The sequence below is a fragment of the Zalophus californianus genome, chromosome 12 (genome assembly GCF_009762305.2).
Source record: "Zalophus californianus isolate mZalCal1 chromosome 12, mZalCal1.pri.v2, whole genome shotgun sequence".
In the NCBI taxonomy this organism is placed as follows: Eukaryota; Metazoa; Chordata; class Mammalia; order Carnivora; family Otariidae; genus Zalophus; species Zalophus californianus.
In genome coordinates this window covers 50,187,342-50,207,592 of record NC_045606.1, presented here as the reverse complement: position 1 = coordinate 50,207,592, position 20,251 = coordinate 50,187,342, and the positions used below count along the sequence as shown (strand labels likewise).

Genomic DNA, 20,251 nt, shown 5'->3' with positions numbered 1-20,251 from the left:
TCACACCTGTTAGAATGGCTATGATCAAAAAGACAAGAGATAATAAATGCTGGTGAACAGGTAAAGGGCAACGCTGTACTCTGTTGGTGGGAATGTAAACTGTTAAGAGACACCATGGAAAACAGTATACAGGTTCCTCAAGAAATTAAAAACAGAACTACCTATGATTCAGCAAATGAACCTGAAGGGCATTGTGCTAAGTGAAATAAACCAGAGAAAGACAAACACTACATGGTATTACTTCTATGTGGAGACTAAAAGGGGAAAAAAAAAAAAAAAGATAAACCCACAGTAGTCCCTGGGACTGTGGTCCAGGAGGAGGAGAAGGAGAGGTTGATAAAGGAGTACAAACTTTTAAGATATTGTTGTAAGATGAATAAGGTATGAGGATCTAATGTATAACATGGTGACTACAGTTGATGACACGTCATATAATTGAAATTTACTAAGAGAATAGAACTTAAATGTTTTCAGGGAAAAATAGAAAGTAAATATGTGAGATGAGGGATGCGTTAATTACCTCAATAGGAGGAAATCTTTCTCAATGGATACATATATGAAATCATCTTGGAATACACTTAAAAAAAAAGAAACTATTCTAAACCAAATGAAAATGAAAACACAACATATCAACATCTGTGGAATGTAGGTAAGGCAGTATTAGCAGTATTTAAAAGAAATTTTATAATACTAAATACATATAATTGAAAAGAAGAAAGGTCTCACATCAATTATCTCAGCTTCCACATTAAGAAATTAGAAAAGGGGACATAGCAAACCCAAAACAAGTAGAAGAAAAGTGATAATGAAGATCAGAGTGGAAATCAAAGAAACAGAAAACAGAAGGATAATTGAGACTATCAATGAAACCAAAAGCTGATTATTTAAGAAGACTTATAATACTGGTAAACTTCTAGTTAGACTGGTGATTAAAAAAAGAGAAGAAATTAATTACAATATCAGCAATTAAATTTGTGACACCATTATAGATTCTACGAATAGTCAAAGGGTAATAAGACAGTATTACCAGCATCTTTATGCCTGCACATTTGAAGACCTAGATGAAGTGGGCAAATTCCTTGAAAAATACAAACTACAAAATGCAAGAAGAAATGGGTAATGTGAATAACACAGTATCTACTAAAGAATTTGCATTAGTAATTAAGTATCTTCCTGTAAAAAAACAAAAACAAGCAAACAAACTCCAGGCTCAGGTGGAGTTCACTGTTGAATTCTACCAAATATTTAAGGAAAAAAGAATGCCAATCCTCTGCAAACTCTTTCAGAAAACCAAAAACAAGTGGCTTTCCCAATGTAGTCCCACTATGAGACTAGCATTAACCTGATACCAAAATGTGACAAACACATTACAAGAAAAGAAGATTACAGGGCGTCTGGGTGGTTCAGTTGATTAAGCGTCTGCAGTCAGCTCAGGTCATGATCCCAGGGTCCTGGGATGGACTCCAGCATCAGGCTCCCTGTTGAGGAGGGAGTCTGCTTCTCCCTCTGCCCCTTCCTCCCCAACCCACTTGCGCCCTCTCTCTCTTTCTCGCAAAAATAAATAAATAAAATCTTTAAAAAAAGAAAATTACAGACCAGTATTTGTCAAACAGAATCCGTCAATATATAAAAAGTATTATGTACCTGACCAAGTGGGATTTATCCTAGTAATGCAAGATTGGTTTACCATCTGAAAAGCAATTAATGAAAGACACTGTATTAATAAATGACAAAACCACATAATCATCTCAAAAGAAGCAGAAAATACTAAATCTATTCTTGATTAGCTATGTGGAAACAGGTGCAAAATCTGAATGTATCTAACAGTAACTGCTATTCATATCGTCAAATATTTATTAAGCATCTATGCACTGCAGCGTAATTCTTGGCTCAGAAAACATTAGGAGAAAAGACACAAACCCTCGCTTCAATACAGCTTATATCTCTGTAATTGTTGTCATTATCATTGTAACATCATCATCATTCCTTTTACTCTGTTCAGATCCCTCTATGAATAGTAATGGCACCCTACCACACGCTTCAACTTGCCAACATAGTAAGTTGCTATTGCATATCCAATTGATTTTACATACATAGTTTGTCTCATCAGAGGCTTATGCACATTCTGTTTCTAATTTCTTAGACCTGAACTACCTTAAATACAATAATTTTCTACTTCCCTTCTTGTTTAAATAAAGGCACTTATCTCTTTAGAAGAGTTCTAGATAAAACAATAATGAAAAATAATAATCTCTTACACTTGCATAGTGCTTTATACTTTTCAAAGCATTTTCATATTGACTGTATCATGATCTCATTTGAAAAATTCTGTGAGGTCACTAGAGAGAGTAAGCAGTATCTTTATTTTATAGATGAGAAAACTGAAGCCCAGAGACATTAAATGATTTATCCATAATTCACATCTATGTAATTTCTTCACAAACATAGATGCTATTCTCCCATCTCCTTCAAATTTCAGAAAGAGCAATGGTTTCATAAATACAGACCATCTTTCTTGAATATAGTGGCACATGTCCAATTTCCTAAATAGGCTCCTTCAAATAGAACCAATATGGTTTTTCCAATATGGCTATTAGCTTTTTATCCAGTAGTAATCAAGTCCATTGTGGAACATACACGCTCCTCAAGTCTCACACTATTACAAGATGACCAGACTAGCTAAAGATGAGGAAGTGGTCCGTGTGAGGAAAATTCTAGATCAAGGAAGTAAGAATTCACATTATTATAACATTAGAATCCAAAATATAAATAATACTAATTACACTTCCACAAAATTCATTTGTAATAATAAATTACCCTTACTGAAAGCATGTTTTAAAGTTTTATATAGGACTGTTTAAAAAAACTGCTTTTAAGCTCCGTATCAACTTAACTAGAAAAATAATCATCTCAATCAATTTATTTAACAGAGATGAACTCAAAGTGCTAAAAAGTATTTTGGATATTCTTTTACTCAATTTCAGTAGAACTGCCTCTGCACAGCTGACAGGAAGAAATGAAGAAAGGTTTCCTCTTCTATAAATAAAATACAGAAGTATGAGAAGGAGGGGGGCATTTGAAGTTGGTTGATTTGCTGTTCCTCTTTTAAAAATCACCAAATTGAATGTGAAAATAATTCAACATACTAAGCTGTTCATGGATTTCTCCAAATGATTGCAAATCTCTGGAAAACAACCTTACTCTGTTACTATTTTTGCAATAAATTATATACATTACAAAATAATGTCGTTGGAGAAAAACCAACAAAAGCATTAAGAGATTATGTTTCTAGGCACATGCAGAGCTCATTTTACTTTAATTATACAGTTCTTTAATTTGGTAATTATAAAATATTCCCTGACAAAATTAGTTTTAGTTACAAACTTAGGCATGTAAATTTCATAGAGCCACCACTTTTTTCCGACACACTGTCAGAATGTCACAGTTTTTAAATAATGACAGTACGTGGTATGGCACCACTACTTTTTAAAGAAATACATCCAGAAGAACTTAATGTTCAGTTGGCTTCCTCAAAAGAAAACAGATGAGGAATAAATAGTGGTGATAGTTTGCCTGCTTATGAAACATGAAATTAACAGGATAACATTTCAAATTTCACTCATCACCCCTACCATGTATACCAATACCCACCTCAACTTGAAGACTGACATTTTAGAACTGTTTAACATGACATTAGGCTAGCAATTATAATCGACTCTCTCTCAAAAGGCTAGAATTGTAACGAAATTTCTACTAGTTGTATTCCTTAAGGTATAGAAAGAAGGATGCTGTATATATTCATAATGAAAAGTCCCTATGCTAAAATGAAAATATTGTTATTTACATTATTAAATATTGTTAACGTTACACTAACAAGCTTCTGTTTACAGAATTCACTGCACAGCCTCGTTTGCTGAGCTGTACTTCTGTATGTGGCTACGTCTGCATCAATGTTTGAATGTGAACATGTGAGAAGTAAAAAGAAAGGTTAAGATACAACAAATGGGTAACCAGAATTAGATAAACATCGCATGCGGAAGTCAAAATGAGGCTATACCAAAATATTAAGAATAACAGTTTGACCCTGATACAATATGTGCTATATGCAATTATTATTCCCATTTTTCAGATGGGAAAACTGAAGCACAGGAGGTTAAAATATTTGTCCAAGGTCCTATAGCTAGCAATCGAGTGAAAATCTGATCCCAGGCATGCTGACTAGAGAAGATGAATCCCTGATTTTCCTAAGGAAAGTGGTTGCTTTGAACTACATATTTTTTATAATTATATAATTTATTTAATTCATATGAACAATAAAATAAACAAGTGAAAAAATTGCAAGCCACAAAATGTTTGTGTGGCTGAAAAGCTTTTTGAATTATACTGTTTAATGACTGACACTTGTCCCTTACATTTGGATTAGCCTCCCAAACATAAAATTCCCTACCCCACCACTGCTTCTGGCAGTGATCCCTTCCACGCTCATCTCTTCTGCTTATAGAGAGGGAAAATAATGATTTGGAATCATCCTACACACAGCATGACTCATAGTCCTGCCCTTTTCTTCTTTACTACTTTCTTCAGTGAGGGCATTCTAAGCATTCTTAGAGAGACCAGCAGCTTAGCGTTTATCCCCACCCCTTACCTGAGAATAAGTCTACTTTCCCTCTTAATCTCTTCCACAATGTTCTTACTACATTTTTAGACTGACATGCCTCATTCTCACCCTTTTCCTCCTCCAGTGCCCAGTAGAATCTTGGAGGCTAAGGAATTAAGAACAGGAACACAGTCTTCTGCACTGGACCAGGCTCAGCAGCAAATCCATCTGTATCAAGAATGTCATGGGCCTGGTCTGACCTTGGAGCATGTCCATGAGCAATCCAGGATGAATCCGGAGGTGGGATCTCTCAGTATCAGTCCTCCCAGCCAAAGAAGACTGGAATCTTGGTGGCATAAAGACTGTGCAGGACTAAGAAATGGAAAGAGTCAAAATACACAGAGTCCAAGAAAAAAAGAAGGAAGATAGACTGAGTCTAAAGCAAAGAAAAAGGATCTAAGGTAGAACAAAGATAGCATCCTTTTGCTGTTTAATTGATGTAATATGTTGCTTCTCTCTGAGACTATTGTTAAATTGTTCTAAATTTCCTTCTGTTCCCTGCATTAAAGGTATTTCTTCTGAGTCTTTCCTTTGTTGTTGTTGTTCTTTCATTCACTTGCTTCATCCCTCTCTCCCTCCCTCCTTCCTTCCTCTCTATCTCTCTCTGTTTGAGAAGCTTAATCTCTCTCTTTAAAGTTCAAACTTCTTTTGTTTTTTTTATTATGTTATGTTAATCACCGTACATTACATCATTAGTTTCTGATGTAGTGTTCAGTGATTCATTGTTTGTGCATAACACCCAGTGCTCCATGCAGAACGTGCCCTCTTTAATACCCATCACCAGGCGAACCCATCCCCCCACCCCCCTCCTCTCTAGAACCCTGTTTGTTTTTCAGAGTCCATAGTCTCTCATGGTTGGTCTCCCCCTCCAATCTTTTTTTTGTGTTAAACATATAATGTATTATTTGTTTCAGAGATACAGGTCTGTGATTCAACAGTCTTACACAATTCTTCTGAAAGATCAGGCCTTCATGCCAGCAAATGGGAAGTAGGGTGACGATTCTTACAGTCAGTAGGTATACTTTCACTTAATCCCCTGTTTATTAAATCCGATTCCTCACCCCCAGTTTCCCATATCCCGAGTGTCCCAAAGTCTCAAAAATCTGTGGATTAATTTCTTCAAATAGTCAACTTCTCTAATGCTGTTGGGCAAGAAGAAGGGTAGTCTCCTTACTGTGTAGGGTGGTGGAGCAAAGAAGGGAGAAATGATCCGGTGACCTGATTGCTACTTAAATAATTTAAAACTTTCAATCCCAACATGTAACCCCTGGATCCTTCTGAGTTTAGGGGAACAAAATTTCTTGCTTCTCAATGTCACTCTCCCTGGAGACATTGAGTTTGAGTTTCCTCCATGGTTCGAAGTTAGCCCTCTTCCAGAAATGTTCCATGTTCCAGAAATATGTTCATATCCCTTCTCTGTAATTACCTCCTCTCCTGTCTCCTATGAGTTTATACTTTTATTGTTACCTTAATGGAGTTTCTGGAAATAATAGACATAAATACATGTTTTTACTAATATACTTGAGAAACTTTTGAAACTTTTTGAAAAAGTAATCACCAATAATATATATATCATCAAATATAAGAATATTTATATATATATATCATCAAATATAAGAATACCCTCATTTTGGCAAAAATGCCTCTGGCATTTCACTCTCTGATACTGTCTGATTGAAGTATATTTTCTTACACAGTGAAGGTTACTTTATGTCTATTTTATTAATATTTTCCCTAAGAATAGGAATTGACTTTTGTCATGCTTTTTATCCATCTCTAGTGAGATTTTTTCTTTTGATGTATTTCTGTAATTAATTACTAATGAATTCCAGACACTAAGTCACTTCCTGGCTGAGGTGAATTATTCTTTTAAGATATGGCTAAATTTAATCTGTTATATTTTACCTAGACTTTTTGCCTATAAATCCATAGTAGGGATTGGTGTATAGATATATTTTTGTGATATTTTCTGCTAAGTTTTAGATTCAGTATTACGTGACCTTCAAAATATTAACTGGGAAACTTTCCATCAATTTATATTTAGGCAAATAAGAATTTACTTCTTAAAAATTTGAGAAGCTTACTGGGATGAACATTTTGAGATATTGCAGTTTTTTACCCCAAAATTATAAGTAGCCACTAAAATTTTGCCTGCTATCACTTTCATAAAGAATCAGCCTATAAGTTCTATTTTTATTAAAATTTGTATTTCATTTCAACTTCTTTATTCATTTTTAAAATAACTTTGCTTTACAATTTTTCCTAGTTATATCGCCAAAGATGTTTAAACTGTTATTATTATTATTTAACGATTTTATTTATTTATTTGAGAGAGAGAGAGAGCGCACAAGCACAGAGGGAGATCAGAGAGAGAAGCAGACTCCCTGCTGAGCAGAGAGCCGGATGCGGGACTTGATCCCCAGACCCGGGGATCATAACCTGAGCGGAAGGCAGGTGCTTCCTATATGCCTCTAAATTATTATTTTTAAGAACCAGCTCTTGGATCTATGAACCCCACCTCTCATGGTTTCTTTAAATTTTGTTTTTTATCTCCTCCAATTCCCCTTAATATTATTTTTAAATTTTATATTTTAAAAAAATCCTGTTTTTTTTGTAGTTTAAAATGAAATAATTTACCACCATATATTTGCCTGTGAATGCAGCTTTGCTGCACTTAAGAAGGGTTTTCTTTTCCCCCTGAATAGTGTTATTTTCTAAATGACTCATAACTGCAGTTTTAATTGTCTCTGACCCAATAGTTTTGAAGGGCTTATTCCTTCCAAGTAATTGTTTATCTTGTGTTATAGCTTTTTGTTAATAATTTCTGGTTTTATTATATTACAAGCAGAGAATATGGTCAACCTAATATCTTTTGGCACACAACTTAATCTCTAACAATACAAGAAACTAAATTTGTCATGATAAATAGACTTCTCACTCTCAAGTAAATATTTTGAGTCAGAATCTTTATCTTTATATATCTTTTCATAATAGATGTTTTATCAAAGGATCATCCAACTTCTGAAATATAGCCTTTCTCACTGTTTTATAAGGTGCTTGTTGATTTCTTTGTCCCTAACAAAATTATTAGCTCATGGTCTATTGTACATGAAAAGGAATAACTTCCTCTAGTTTCAACACAAACACAAGCCAAAATGAGAAGTGGCGTTTTCAACCACTTAAATAACCACCATCTTGAATTTTTTTAACAAATATTTTACAGATGAATTAATGGAAATCTACAGAGGCTTAATGACTTGCCTACCATCTCACATCTAGTACAGAGTAGCCAGGGTTGAAAAATATTTTTTGGATTCTTCTGCCATAGTCCCCCTTCCAATGTGCTCTCTCCTTTTATTAGCCCAATTATGGAATATATTCAAAAATTTTATGTATTTCTCATTAATTTGATTAAAACAATTGTATGCTAGAGGAGAAGCAAAAATTAAGTTTAAGGGACTGGGAGAGTGGGTGGCTCAGCCAGTTAAGCACCTGCCTTTGGCACAGGTCATGATCCCAGGGTCCTGGGACTGAGCCCCATATCGGGCTCCCTGCTCAGCGGGGAATCTGCTTCCCTCTGCCCCTCCCCCCTGCTCGTGCTCGCTCTCTCAAATAAATAAATAAAATCTTTAAAAAATAAGGGACTAGGGAGAGGATTTTTAGAAAATACACACACATGCACTTAAACAGAGCTACAGATTTCAGACTTGTGAAAAAATAAAAAATCATCTTTGAGATGGGATGAGGAAATCTCTCAGGGAAACTCTGGTTACATAGGCCATGTTATAATATTTACTGGTCAGTCTTGTCTCCACCGGGATATTTTAGTCATTAGTTTGAAATGTTTAAGTGAGGAAATAATCAGAAAAATTATTTCATATCTGTATAAAGTTCCCACTCCTCTCCTAGAAAGAATTTTAATTAGAGCTCCAAAGAAAATAAGTGTCACTATTTTTAAATATGCCCAAACTTTTAAATGTCTGACAAATGTGGTCATGGAAGGTGTGCTGAGCCTGACAGAAGTTTAGTGTGTGGATTCCAGTCCTGGCTCTGTGACCTTAGCACACGTGACTTAGCTCTGGGACTCCAGATGTTTCTCTAGACCTCCTTTTCCTGAGAGGCTGTGCACAGATGGTCCCTACCATGTCTGTGAACTCAATTTTTGTGAAACCTAAGAGTGCAAACGGTATTGTCCTTTATTTCAGGTAAGATTTATTCAGAATGGATCCAGTGTCAGAAAACAGCACTAGTTAATAGATTATAGCATGAGAAAGGGGAGTTACAGTCCCTACCTACAACAAAGGTACAGTCATCCACTATTTCTTCACCTCAAATAGGATGACTACGTTATTATATTTAAAAAAGTCATTATGCTAATATGTTTTTCTTGTGCACGCAACAGGCATTTTGTAACTTCTCTGAGAATTACTTAAAGGTGATAAAAAAAAAAAGAAAAAACTAGATATTTCTGTTACAGCCTGCAAGCTACAGCATAGGTTCAAAAAGTTACATTTTACCACACACCTAACAAAAGGTGGTGCTATATGCCTCAGCTCCATTTTTGTCTGTGGTTGTCAGAGCTATTTTAAGTTTTAATTGAAAATATGTATTTCCTAAAAATAAGTTAACTGAACATATTGCCTTTTCTCTTTATTAAAAAAAAAACAACTCTCTATTATGCCAATAATGTCAGAGATTAATAACAAAAGTAAAAGATAATTAAGCAGGCACATTTAAAATAAATGGAATTCAAAATGTATTGCATGCTTGATTGTTTGACTAAAATTAAACACCTCATCTGAATATGACTGATGGGACTCTTGCCGAAGGAACAATTAAAACAGCGCAACTCTGGTAAGATCAATCAGGGTAGGTCTCTCCTTATTTTCCATTTGCCTTTTGTTATTTATACCTGAAATGCAAAACCAGATGTTGCGTTTCTCACCTCCGCTTATGGTTGCAGTGACAGGGAAATCAATTGTTAATTGGCCAGCTCAAATTGTACTCATTTACTTATTACGTCTGTGTCTCTTCCTCCCTGATTTTAGATTTCCTTATGATCTCCTCAGGATTATTTGTTTTATGTGAGTAAAACCGGGATGCCACAGTGCTAAACTTACCAATTTGCCATTTGTTTCAGATTACTCTTCCTACATGCCCCAATTTGCATAACTTTATTGTTTTGTGGATTCTAAGCTTGTGAATTTATTACCAAGGCACCTGCCAGTGTTACTGTATTTAAGGAACTGTCAGCAGTTTCTATTTTGGGGTTCTAAGTTGGCTACAAAAATTCACTCCAGGCTGAATTTTGGCAAGTGTTATAGGGTAGCAAATGAAGAAGGAATTATTTTTAGAAAAGGGGGAGAGAGTGGTGGAGAAATAGTTTTTTGCTTGTTTTTTTTTTTTTTTTTGAGGTATAGAAATATAAAATCGAAAACAGAAGTTGGTGGTTTCAGAAGTTTCTGAAAGATTAATCCTCTTTGGTTTTTCTGAAGTTAGTACCTTTTTCAACCCATTAGTCTACATTGCAGACTCATGCCTTGAGGGATTATGGCAAAACATTGAAATTATCTTTTCTATTTACAGGCACAATATCTTGTGTATGCATTAATCTTAATAATGGGACAGCAGTTTTAGGGGTGAAAATCATCCATTTAGTGAAGACTAGACTAGAACCAACAAGTTTCAGATTCCTGACAAAGTACTAAGCACCTGAAGTATGACCTTCAGGTGTGTCAAAGGAGGTTCTTCCTACCCTTCTCCCCTCTTGCGACACATAATCACTATCAGTACAAAGAGCTTCACTAAATTGGGAAGAATTAGGGATGCTCTGAGTTTCATCTAGTTTTGAAGCTTTGTCCCTGGATAAGAGTCTTCACAATCTAAACCTTTATTTGGCAAGCAAAAAAAAAAAAAAAAAAAAAAAAAAGTCCAATATCCATCAGCATATCTGGAACTTTTGCCGAATAATATAATTAGAAACTTTTATTTTTCCAAAGCATCAAGGCATGGAAGATAAGTATCACGCCCTTCCTGTTACCCACACACATGTGAGAGACTATATACATACACATCTTAGAATGAAGCAATGAACTATAGTTTATACTTTATATGCAATATATCTTAGAAGTAAAATATATACTATTTCCAAGGCAAAATGAATAAGAATCTTATAGCTAACTAGATGCAGTATCAATTAATAAACATCTCTTGAGCACCTTTTGGGGCAAGGCACTAAGATAAGGGAGTTGGGTTAGTAAGGAATATAAAACTCTGGGGCAGGGATGAAAGTATAATGTAAAATGAAGAAAAAGGAAGGGAAGTCTACAAAAGACATAATCTGCATCCTAACACTGTCTATGGGAAGTATACTCTGATCCAGTTTTGAGCAAGCGGTCTCTCTGGCAGGTGCATAACTATTGTGAAATCAGAGGAAATGAAATAATCAGAAACTAACATCAAACACCGAATCACACAATCCATTCCATTCTTTCTTCAGACCTTACTCTCCAAGCAGCCTTTCAGTTATAATTTGATTCTCCCTGTAGAGTAACTTTCAGTGAGTCAGCCCTGTGTAGGTTCACATGTGCATTCTAAATCATTTGGAGCAAAGAATTTTTATTATAAACCAATATATTTGCATTCAGAGTTATACATTAAAATCTTACGAGTTTGGTTAATGACAGCCTGTCCTTGTATGAGAGTTCTAGTCCCAACATGCTAACCAAATAAGCGCCTAGATCTCTACTGCTAAGGTCCACACCCTATATTCTATGAGTCCAGTCCTGACACATGACAGGAGCTTAATGAATGAGTAAAGGCGGGCCACACTGTAAAAGGCACTGGAGGGTAGCCTGGTCTCTCCTGGTAGCCACTTCAATTACTATGTAGTTTCTCTCCAATTTCAACAGGAACTAAAAAGTTCAAAGAGAAAAAAAGTCATGGTTTGAATTTTTACAATTTCATTTTATTTTAATCAACTCCAAAAATAAATGAGCTAAAGCAAAAAGGCTTCTAAACCATACCTCATTTCCACTCTGATGTTTCCAGTCTCATAAATACTGCTTAAATAAATATCCTTTAAACCATGTTAGATTTTTTCCTATTTCTATGGCAGCCTATTGCTGAAAGATACCTTAGAATACTTTTAGCACAACCTCCTCCTTTACAAAGGAGCAAACTGATATGATTATTTCATCTAATCCTATAACAATAAAAAAAGGAAATAAGTACCAAAAGTAGATTAAAATAACCAAGAAGTTGTTCCTCACTAATTAAAATCAGGAAGTTTTGGTTAGTTTGATGTTATTAGGAAACAAAAATTATTTCAGAGTAACTCATGTATTTTTTGCTATTTATCCAACTTTCGTTGGTATAGGATCTTCAAGTTTATCCTCAACATTCTGGTTATTAATAGTTTTAATTAGCTTTTTCACATTTATGGGATGATGATAAAAACAGCAAGTTCCTCAGAAATATGTGTTTTTCTTTAGTTTTTGTTTTCTTAAGCATAAAAACTTGCACCCCAAGAGTGAAGCATTGCCTATTTCATGTTTTGTTTTGTTACTGTTTTAATTAGTGTAACATTCCATGTTTTGGCTTTTAGTATCAAGTTTAACTATGCAACTGCCTATCTGTAGGGCAAAAGTGGTCAGATATCAGCAATTTCATGTGGCTCAAACTAATATTTACTAAAAATGTAGTTTTTACTGAAAATTAGTTATAGATAACATTACATTTTCTGGTCAAATATACCTAGTTTTTTTTTTTTTTCTTTTTAAGTAGGCTCCACACCTAGCACAGAGCCCAGCAAAGGGCTTGAACTCACAAACTTGAGATCAAGACCTGAGCTGAGATCAAGAGTTGGATGTTTAACCAACTGAATCACCCAGGCACCCCTATATCTGGTTTCTGATATGTAAACCAAAAATAAAATATTTCAGTAAGAGGGTTAAATTTAATTTGTAGCAAATGACTCCGCTTATCCTAAGAAGTTGATTTCCCTAAAAACAAGTACTTGTAATCATATAAGCACTCTACATACTAATCAATTAAAAATGAAAAAGATGTTTCCTTACTAAATGAAGTCCAATAAATACTATGTCAAATGTGAAATGAGCTCAAATAAAAATCAATGTAAGAATTCATTTATAGATAACTTGTTACATACCTCTATGGTGTTTAATGGGTCGTTGGCACACAGGAAAAGGGGGGAGAGTCTCTCTACTCTTAATTGCTTTTATAGATACCTTGAGGTACTTTAAATCATAAAAGGGTGAAATGATGGAAAATGGGGCACTGAGGAGAAAGATGGATGTTTACCTCAATGATCTCTGTTTACCTCATTCAATTAACAACCTAGTATCAGCTGTCCCCTGGATTCCGACTGTGAAGACTTCAGATTTCTACAAAATCTCCACACTCTACAAAAGGCAGTATAACTAGAAATAAATGACTTTCAAAGATGGACTTACACAAAAGAACGTAACCTATACAGTATACAACTTGTAACTAGACCTTCCTCTAGAATTTTTAAAAATCTAAACAGTTTAAAAGTGCTGAGAAATCCGAAATATATATTCATTTTGGTGAAAGACCACATGAATTGTGAACAAGCTCCCCTTCCTAATCAGACCCTTTGTTCCAGGTACCAAAAATGAGCCAGCATGTTTTACTGTTTGTGACAAAACCAGAAATAAATGATGAAGAGAAACTGAGGACTGATAGCTCCTGAAGAGAATGTGACATATCCACCACATTTGCATAAAATAGCTGAGAAAATAATATAACTGCTTCTCGATATCTGTTATCTAAATTATACTTCTGGGGCGCCTGGATGGCTCAGCTGGTTAAGCACCGGACTCTTGATTTCGGCTCAGGTCACGATCTCAGGGTCGTGAGATCGAGCTCCATGTAAGGCTCTGTGATCAGCACAGAGTCGGCTTGTTCCTCTCCCTCTGCTCCTCCCCCACTCACTCGCTCTTTCTCTCTCAAATAAATAGAATCTTTTTAAAAAATAAAAGTAAATAAATTATATTTCCTTCAAGCTTTCCTTGTCCAAATCAATTTTTAAAACATCCTAAGAGGCATCTGGGTGGCTCAGTGAGTTAAGCGACCTGCTCTTGGTTTTGGCTCAGGTCATGATCTAGGGCTCTGTGCTCACCGGGGAGTCTGCTTAGGATTCTCTCCCTCCCTCTCCCTCTGCTCCTACTAGCTTCGTGCCCTCTTTCTCTTTCTCAAATAAATAAGTAAATCCTTTTTCAAAAATCCTAAGGATGTTGTCATTTGTAAGACAAATATATTCTTTCAGGTAATTTTACTGAAATATACATTATTTGAAGAATGTTAAGTAGGAATTTTCAATTTGAAGTTCTGAAAAGTAAAACCAAAACCAATAAGCCATGCAAAAATGCAATTTGAAATAAGACAATAGGTCTTTACGTTTACTAATAACAAAAACAATATTAAATAAAATTAACCATGAACAATTTCAGTTCTATATCAGAACGTCATCAAATTTGTCACGTGAAAACTGTTTTCACTATTTACAACATCTTTGTATGAAGAATAAAACTCAGCTGAATTTATTTACTTTTGTGAAGCACCCTTAGTTATACCAGTGACAAAACCAGTTAAACATTTATTTCAAATGATTATTTTTGCCTCTCTTACACTAGGCCATGTGATTTTAACACAAACTGAAGTGAAATATCCCCAAACTTGAAAATTTTTATGTACTCATTTTATTTTTTTGTTTTATTAAGCTTTTCACTTTAATTCCTATAGTTTACAGTGTCATATTAGTTTCAAGTGTACAATATAGTGATCAACAATTCTACACATCATCACTCAGTGCTCATCATGATAAACGTACTCTTAACCTTCTTCACCTATTTCACCTATCTCCCCTCTGATGTGCTTTATTTTTTTAAAGATTTTATTTATTTATTTGACAGAGAGAGACACAGCGAGAGAGGGAACACAAGCAGGGGGAGTGGGAGAGGGAGAAGCAGGCTTCTCGCCGAGCAGGGAGCCCGACGCGGGGCTCAATCCCAGGACCCTGGGATCACGACCTGAGCCAAAGGCAGACGCTTAAGGCCTGAGCCACCCAGGCGCCCCTGATGTGCTTTATTTTAAAAGAGTACCCTCAGTTAAAGTTAGTATTTTTTTTTTCAACAAGAATATTTTTTACTTGAAGCATACCTTCAGAATACATGGTTCTGAAAGATATATATAAAACATTCCACCCAAGAAAAAGAGAATACACATTTTCCTCAAGTACACACAAAAGAATCCCGTTTAAATCACATGAAGAGCCATAACAAATATTACAAATTGAAGAAGACTGAAATCATACCAAGTACATTTTCTAACCACAATGGTAAGAAACTAAAGATCAACAAGAATACAAAGTTGGACAATCTGCAATGTAAATATTAAATATTTCAATATATCAGTATTAAACAACACATTACTGCATAGGCAGTGGGCCAAACGAGAAATCAAATGGCAAATCAAAGTATGTCTCAAAACAAAAGAAATAGAAAACACAATATTCCAAAACCTATGGAATGCAGCAAAAGCAAATGTTAGAACGAAATTTATGCTATAAATGCTTGTATTTAAAAAAAAAAAGAACAACTTCACATTACACCACAAGGAACCAAAAAAGAGAAGAAACTTAGCTGAAATTAGTAGAGGAAACAAATAACCAAGCGGGGAAGAAAGCAAAATGCTTGTGCTGTAAACTCAAATAAAATGCAATGGTATCTATAATATTTCTGAAACAGTCTTCAAATTCAAAAGTATCAGCTTCTGCATAAACCCAACAATTTCCATTTCATCAGGGGAAGGGACTGAATCATTGCATGTCATGGAAATTATCTCTTAACTTTTATTCTGTATCTCCTATAGAATGTTTTTTGGGTTTTGTTTTTTTATTGAAGGTGGCAACAGTAGAATCATGGGTCCAGGTTTCTTAAATCCCACACATACACATCTCGGTCTCATACATACTTAGTGATGCCAGTCTCCTGCTAGATTTTACTTATCTCTTTAATTCATTTTGCTGCTAAAACTTCCAACAATATTAAGTACACTGTAATGATTATACAGAGTTTAATGATGTTCTTTCACTAAATTTCATTTCTGGCTGTCCTGGTAACTTGCAATGGTAAACTTGACAAAATGAAATCAGTACTAGTTAAAGAGGCATAATCAGTAACTCAATGTTTTCTTCATAATGTCAACAGAGGAAACCATAGGCCATTTCTTTAGTTTAATCATTGCTTTTAAATTCAAAAAGTAGGGTTTTATTTTCAAAAGTGCTGAGCGTCAAGAATTAAGGTAATTTTACTATTTCCAGTCACATGCTTTATCTTAATCTTGATCTTTCTCTGAGGAGTCTATTTCATCTCATAAACATAAAGTTACAGGGTCATTTTTCTTACCTTTTGGTACTTCTTGTTCCTTTTCTGTCAGGCAATGATTCAACTGGTACTTGTAGGTCAACTGTCCCCAATTTAGCAATGCACTTACACACATGTTAAGCTCTGCAGTTTACAGTGTTTGGAGGATAGCAGAATAAGAAAAGTGTTCATTGTAGCTTTAAGAACTTTCAGACTTTATCAGTCAGAAAAGAAACTTTATACTATTTTCAATTTGAGCTTAAAACAATCTGTGGTATTTTAGCATTTGGCGTGGATGTCTCATGTCACTTATCACATTATACCCTGCATTATAATTATTTCTGTAAATACTAAAGTTGTTTTAGGGACCTCTAAGCTCCATAAGGGCAAGAGCTATTTCTTATCCATCTTTGTTTTTGCTTTACAAAAACGCTCCTCAAATTTAATGTGCACACGAATCACCTGGGAATCTTGTTAAAATGCAGAATCTTTTCAGCAGTTCTGAAATGGGGCCTGAAGCATTGCAATTCTGACCAACTACCAGGTTTGCTGATCCTGCCGATCTGAAAACCACACTGTCAGTAGGTAGGGTACACAGCACCCAGTACAAGCCATGAACCACTTAAAACCATTTTTTTAATTTTCTTCGAGAGAAATACCTAGTTAGCTTTGGTAGAAATTTAACTTTATTGAGTGCCAACAATGTACCAAATACAGTTGATAACTCTCACGTCCCTAGGAGGTAGGTACGATTTTATCGCCATTTTACAGGTAGGGAAATTGATGCACAAAGAGGTGAGGTAATCTGCCAAAGTAATTGAACCCACCTCTGCCTGATTCAACTGCCCTAGCTCTTAATCACACCAACATGTTTCCTCATAGCCATAATAAATGAGGTTGGCCTGGGAGACACTTTCTCCCCTTTTCTCTCAGAGAAAATCTCCCTTCCTTCAAGGCCTGGCAGGATGCCACTTCTCTGACTTCCCTCCTCTGTATGTAATTGCCCCACTTCCCTTCAGGTTCCCCAGATATTTATTCATCCTGCTAGTGTAGCACTTGTGAAGGAGGATTTACAGTAATGAGTGGGGCCCTCTGATCTTCCTTGCCAGCTGTCAGAAGCTTGAGAGTTGGAATTTGGTCTTACTCATTGGTGATACCCTAAAAGTTAGAGCATGGGAGATTTTATTTTTTTTATTTTTTTAAGATTTTATTTATTTATCTGAGGGAGTGAGAGAGTGAGCAAGCAAGAGAGCATGAGTAAGGGGAGGAGCAGAGGGAGAGGGAGAAGGAGACTCCCCAAAGAACAGGGAGCCTGACGTGAGGTCAATCCCAGGACTCCGGGATCATGACCTGAGCCGAAGGCAGACGATTAACCGCCTAACCGACTGTGCCACCGAGGCGCAGATACAATGTCCACACACTACTCCCAGAGATTCAAATTTGTCAGTCTGAGTTAGAGCCTAGGCATCAGCATGTTTGTGAAACTCCTCAGGGGATTCTAATGGGCTGCCAGGTGAGAATCCTGGACGGTGAGCCTCAACAGACATAATGAGGGCTAGGATGTTCCCTCTGAGGGAGGTGGTATGCTTTGGTGGGTTTTGACAAGCTCCCTCTGGCTGATGTGTTGAGAACAGTCAACAGGGGGACAAGGGCCAAAGCCAAGAGCTGGGCTATCAAGTAAGAGGCCACTGTAATAACCTGGCTAGGAGAAGACCATAGTCAAAACAAGGGGCGTGGCAATGGAGGTAATGAGAAATAGTCAAAGATCTAGGTATTTTTTCCATGCTAGAGCCAATACTTATTTAAGACAAATTGTATGTGGGTCTGGGAGATAGAAATGGATGAAGGATAATTCCAAAGCTTTGGGACTGAACAACTAGAAGACTTGGTTTACTACTTACTAAGAGACTTCCGAAGGGGTAAGAAATAGGTGCACATTTGACACTATTCATTCCAGAAGAGGGCCAACCATCTCTAGGCTCAGTACAATAATGGAGCCTGCTTTTCAATAATGAAGTTCTTTTCTCCATCATATACTCTCCTTCCTGATGTCCTTCACGAAACCAGGCCCCTTCTCTTTCCCAAACTCCCAAGTTCTTCCCAGAGTCCTCCTTTCCTCTCGTAGATTTTTTCTCATTTTCCCCTATGCTTATTGGATGATTTTTCTCCAGAAGGGACACCCTTCTTACTTCTTCCTAAATCCTGAGACTAGCTGCTCTTCTTTTCTCCCATAGCAACCTCGCATTTTGCCCTCAATCCTGTTCTTAAATCCTATTATCCATATCGGTCTGGTTTTGTCTCTGGTACCCTAACTAGAAAAATACATTGGATGCCCCTACTGAGTCAGCAATCAGATGCTCCACACCAGCACACTGTCAAGGTAGAAATAAACAAACACTCTGCCTCTGTCTATAGAATTAAACCTTTTCAGTATGACAATATAATCTCCTGGTAAGTAGGAGATAAGAGCTGCAGTGTATGAAAAGTGATACGTTCACATTAAGTAAACCCTGAAAATTGTTTTCCTTGACAACCAGAGATGTATCTAACCACATTTCCAGAGGAAAATTGTACTCTGCGGTATCTAAGATGATAATCCACAAAATTAACTACTCTGTGATAGTCTACGATCGTGAAAATTACACTCAATACCCCTTCTTTGATATCTAAAAACATGTTTTCCTATGCCCAAAGTCTGTGATTATGAAAAAGAAACAAACTGAATAATCCAAATTGTGTTGCTCACATTCAAATCCTGAAGTACTAAACGAGAAAAAATAATTTTCTGATTATGCCACAACTTTATAGATGAACAGTGTCTGATGCTGCTAAATCTACCAAAAAGAAGGGATGATTTTAATGTTAGCTTTACCTATGGATGAGATTTTCTACATGTCACTGTCAGAAGATGTTTTAAATAAAAGGGAAAGGATCTTGGAGGCTTAGGGAGGTAGAAGCTATACTTTTCTTCCACTAGAAATCTTAAAGCAATTCTCACCTAAAAGAAGAGTAAAATAAATTTAGCTAGTTTGAAATGTTAAGTATCTTTTTGAAATTGAGGCTAATACATAATGGAAAGCAGGAATACTTCAATTTTGCCTTGCTTTTTATATAATTCTAAATGAAATATTCAAAGTTACAGCTCTCCAAGTTAAAAGAAATGGATAACATTTCTTGGATATGTGGTTCTATTGTGCATCAAGGTGCACAATTTGATTGGAACTTGGCTTAGTTGAGAAAAGAAAAGTTAATAAGACAATTATTAATGTGCTACCTAAAATCAGACAGGAATGTGAACCTTCAACAAGACACAGTATATAGAGTTACTCTCAAATGGACTAATCTTTCCAAAGCTCACCAGTACATACCATTTCAAGAGTACTCTCTAATCCAAAGGAAGCAACCACTTTCCAATTTAATTTTATTATTTCTATCATTCCACAATCACAGAAACACACACACATACTCTTTTTTTAAAGCTTACAAAATAATTCTGTGGTTAAAATGGAATGATCCTTAGGAATATTAAGGTATCACCCTACTTAACGTGGCCTGTTCTTGAGTTTACCGACAATTCTGAGCTGTTCTTCACTTGCCCTCTTTTATCTCACATAACACATGGAGTGTAAGATGAGTAAGAAGATGAATGAAGTAGGAGGACTGATGATGAAAGGAAAGCATGAGAAGATCGTAAAGGTTCTGAAGGCCTGGACTGAACCAGAAAGGGAAGAGAATAAAGAAAGAGAGAAGACAGAAAAAAAAAAAAATAGTTGTAGATACTAAGAACGATGTCTGTCTGTTCCACTGTTTAGACTCAAGTCAGATCTGACTATAATAGTAAGAAAATCTCCTAAGAAATCTGTAGAATCTCCTTAGGCCTTAAAGTGTGGATAGTAGGATCTATTAGTTTGAACCATATGAAATGGCCTGACCTACAAAAATCCCCATTGCATAAGGTTCGGCCTAAGATAAACATTTGCATAGTCAATGCTAATTATTTCCGCTGTTTTCTCTTCCCAAGCATGACTTAGATAAATATGCTCAAAAATGGGCAATTGGAAAGTTCCTCTAAGGAGCCTATGGGACTGCTTGTGCTCACACTGCTAGCCATACATGGAGCAGGGAGCAAAAATCAGAGTTTACCCCCCAACCCAGGACTCCTTCCACAACCCCACTGTAACAGTGG

General features: G+C 35.8%; 1 protein-coding gene across 6 annotated transcripts in view; it reads right to left on the bottom strand.

Annotated features, from left to right (window-relative positions):
- Positions 1-20,251, bottom strand: part of HDAC9 (histone deacetylase 9) — a 739,057-nt gene that overhangs the window by 688,423 nt on the left and 30,383 nt on the right. For 3 of the 6 annotated variants that reach the window (XM_027573169.2, XM_027573170.2, XM_027573173.2), the window contains exon 4: positions 4,858-4,969. The exons of the other annotated variants lie outside the window; for them this stretch is intronic. In XM_027573169.2, the coding sequence (XP_027428970.2) occupies positions 4,858-4,969 (112 nt within the window). The remainder of the gene's footprint in view (positions 1-4,857; positions 4,970-20,251) is intronic. 6 annotated transcript variants of the gene reach the window in all.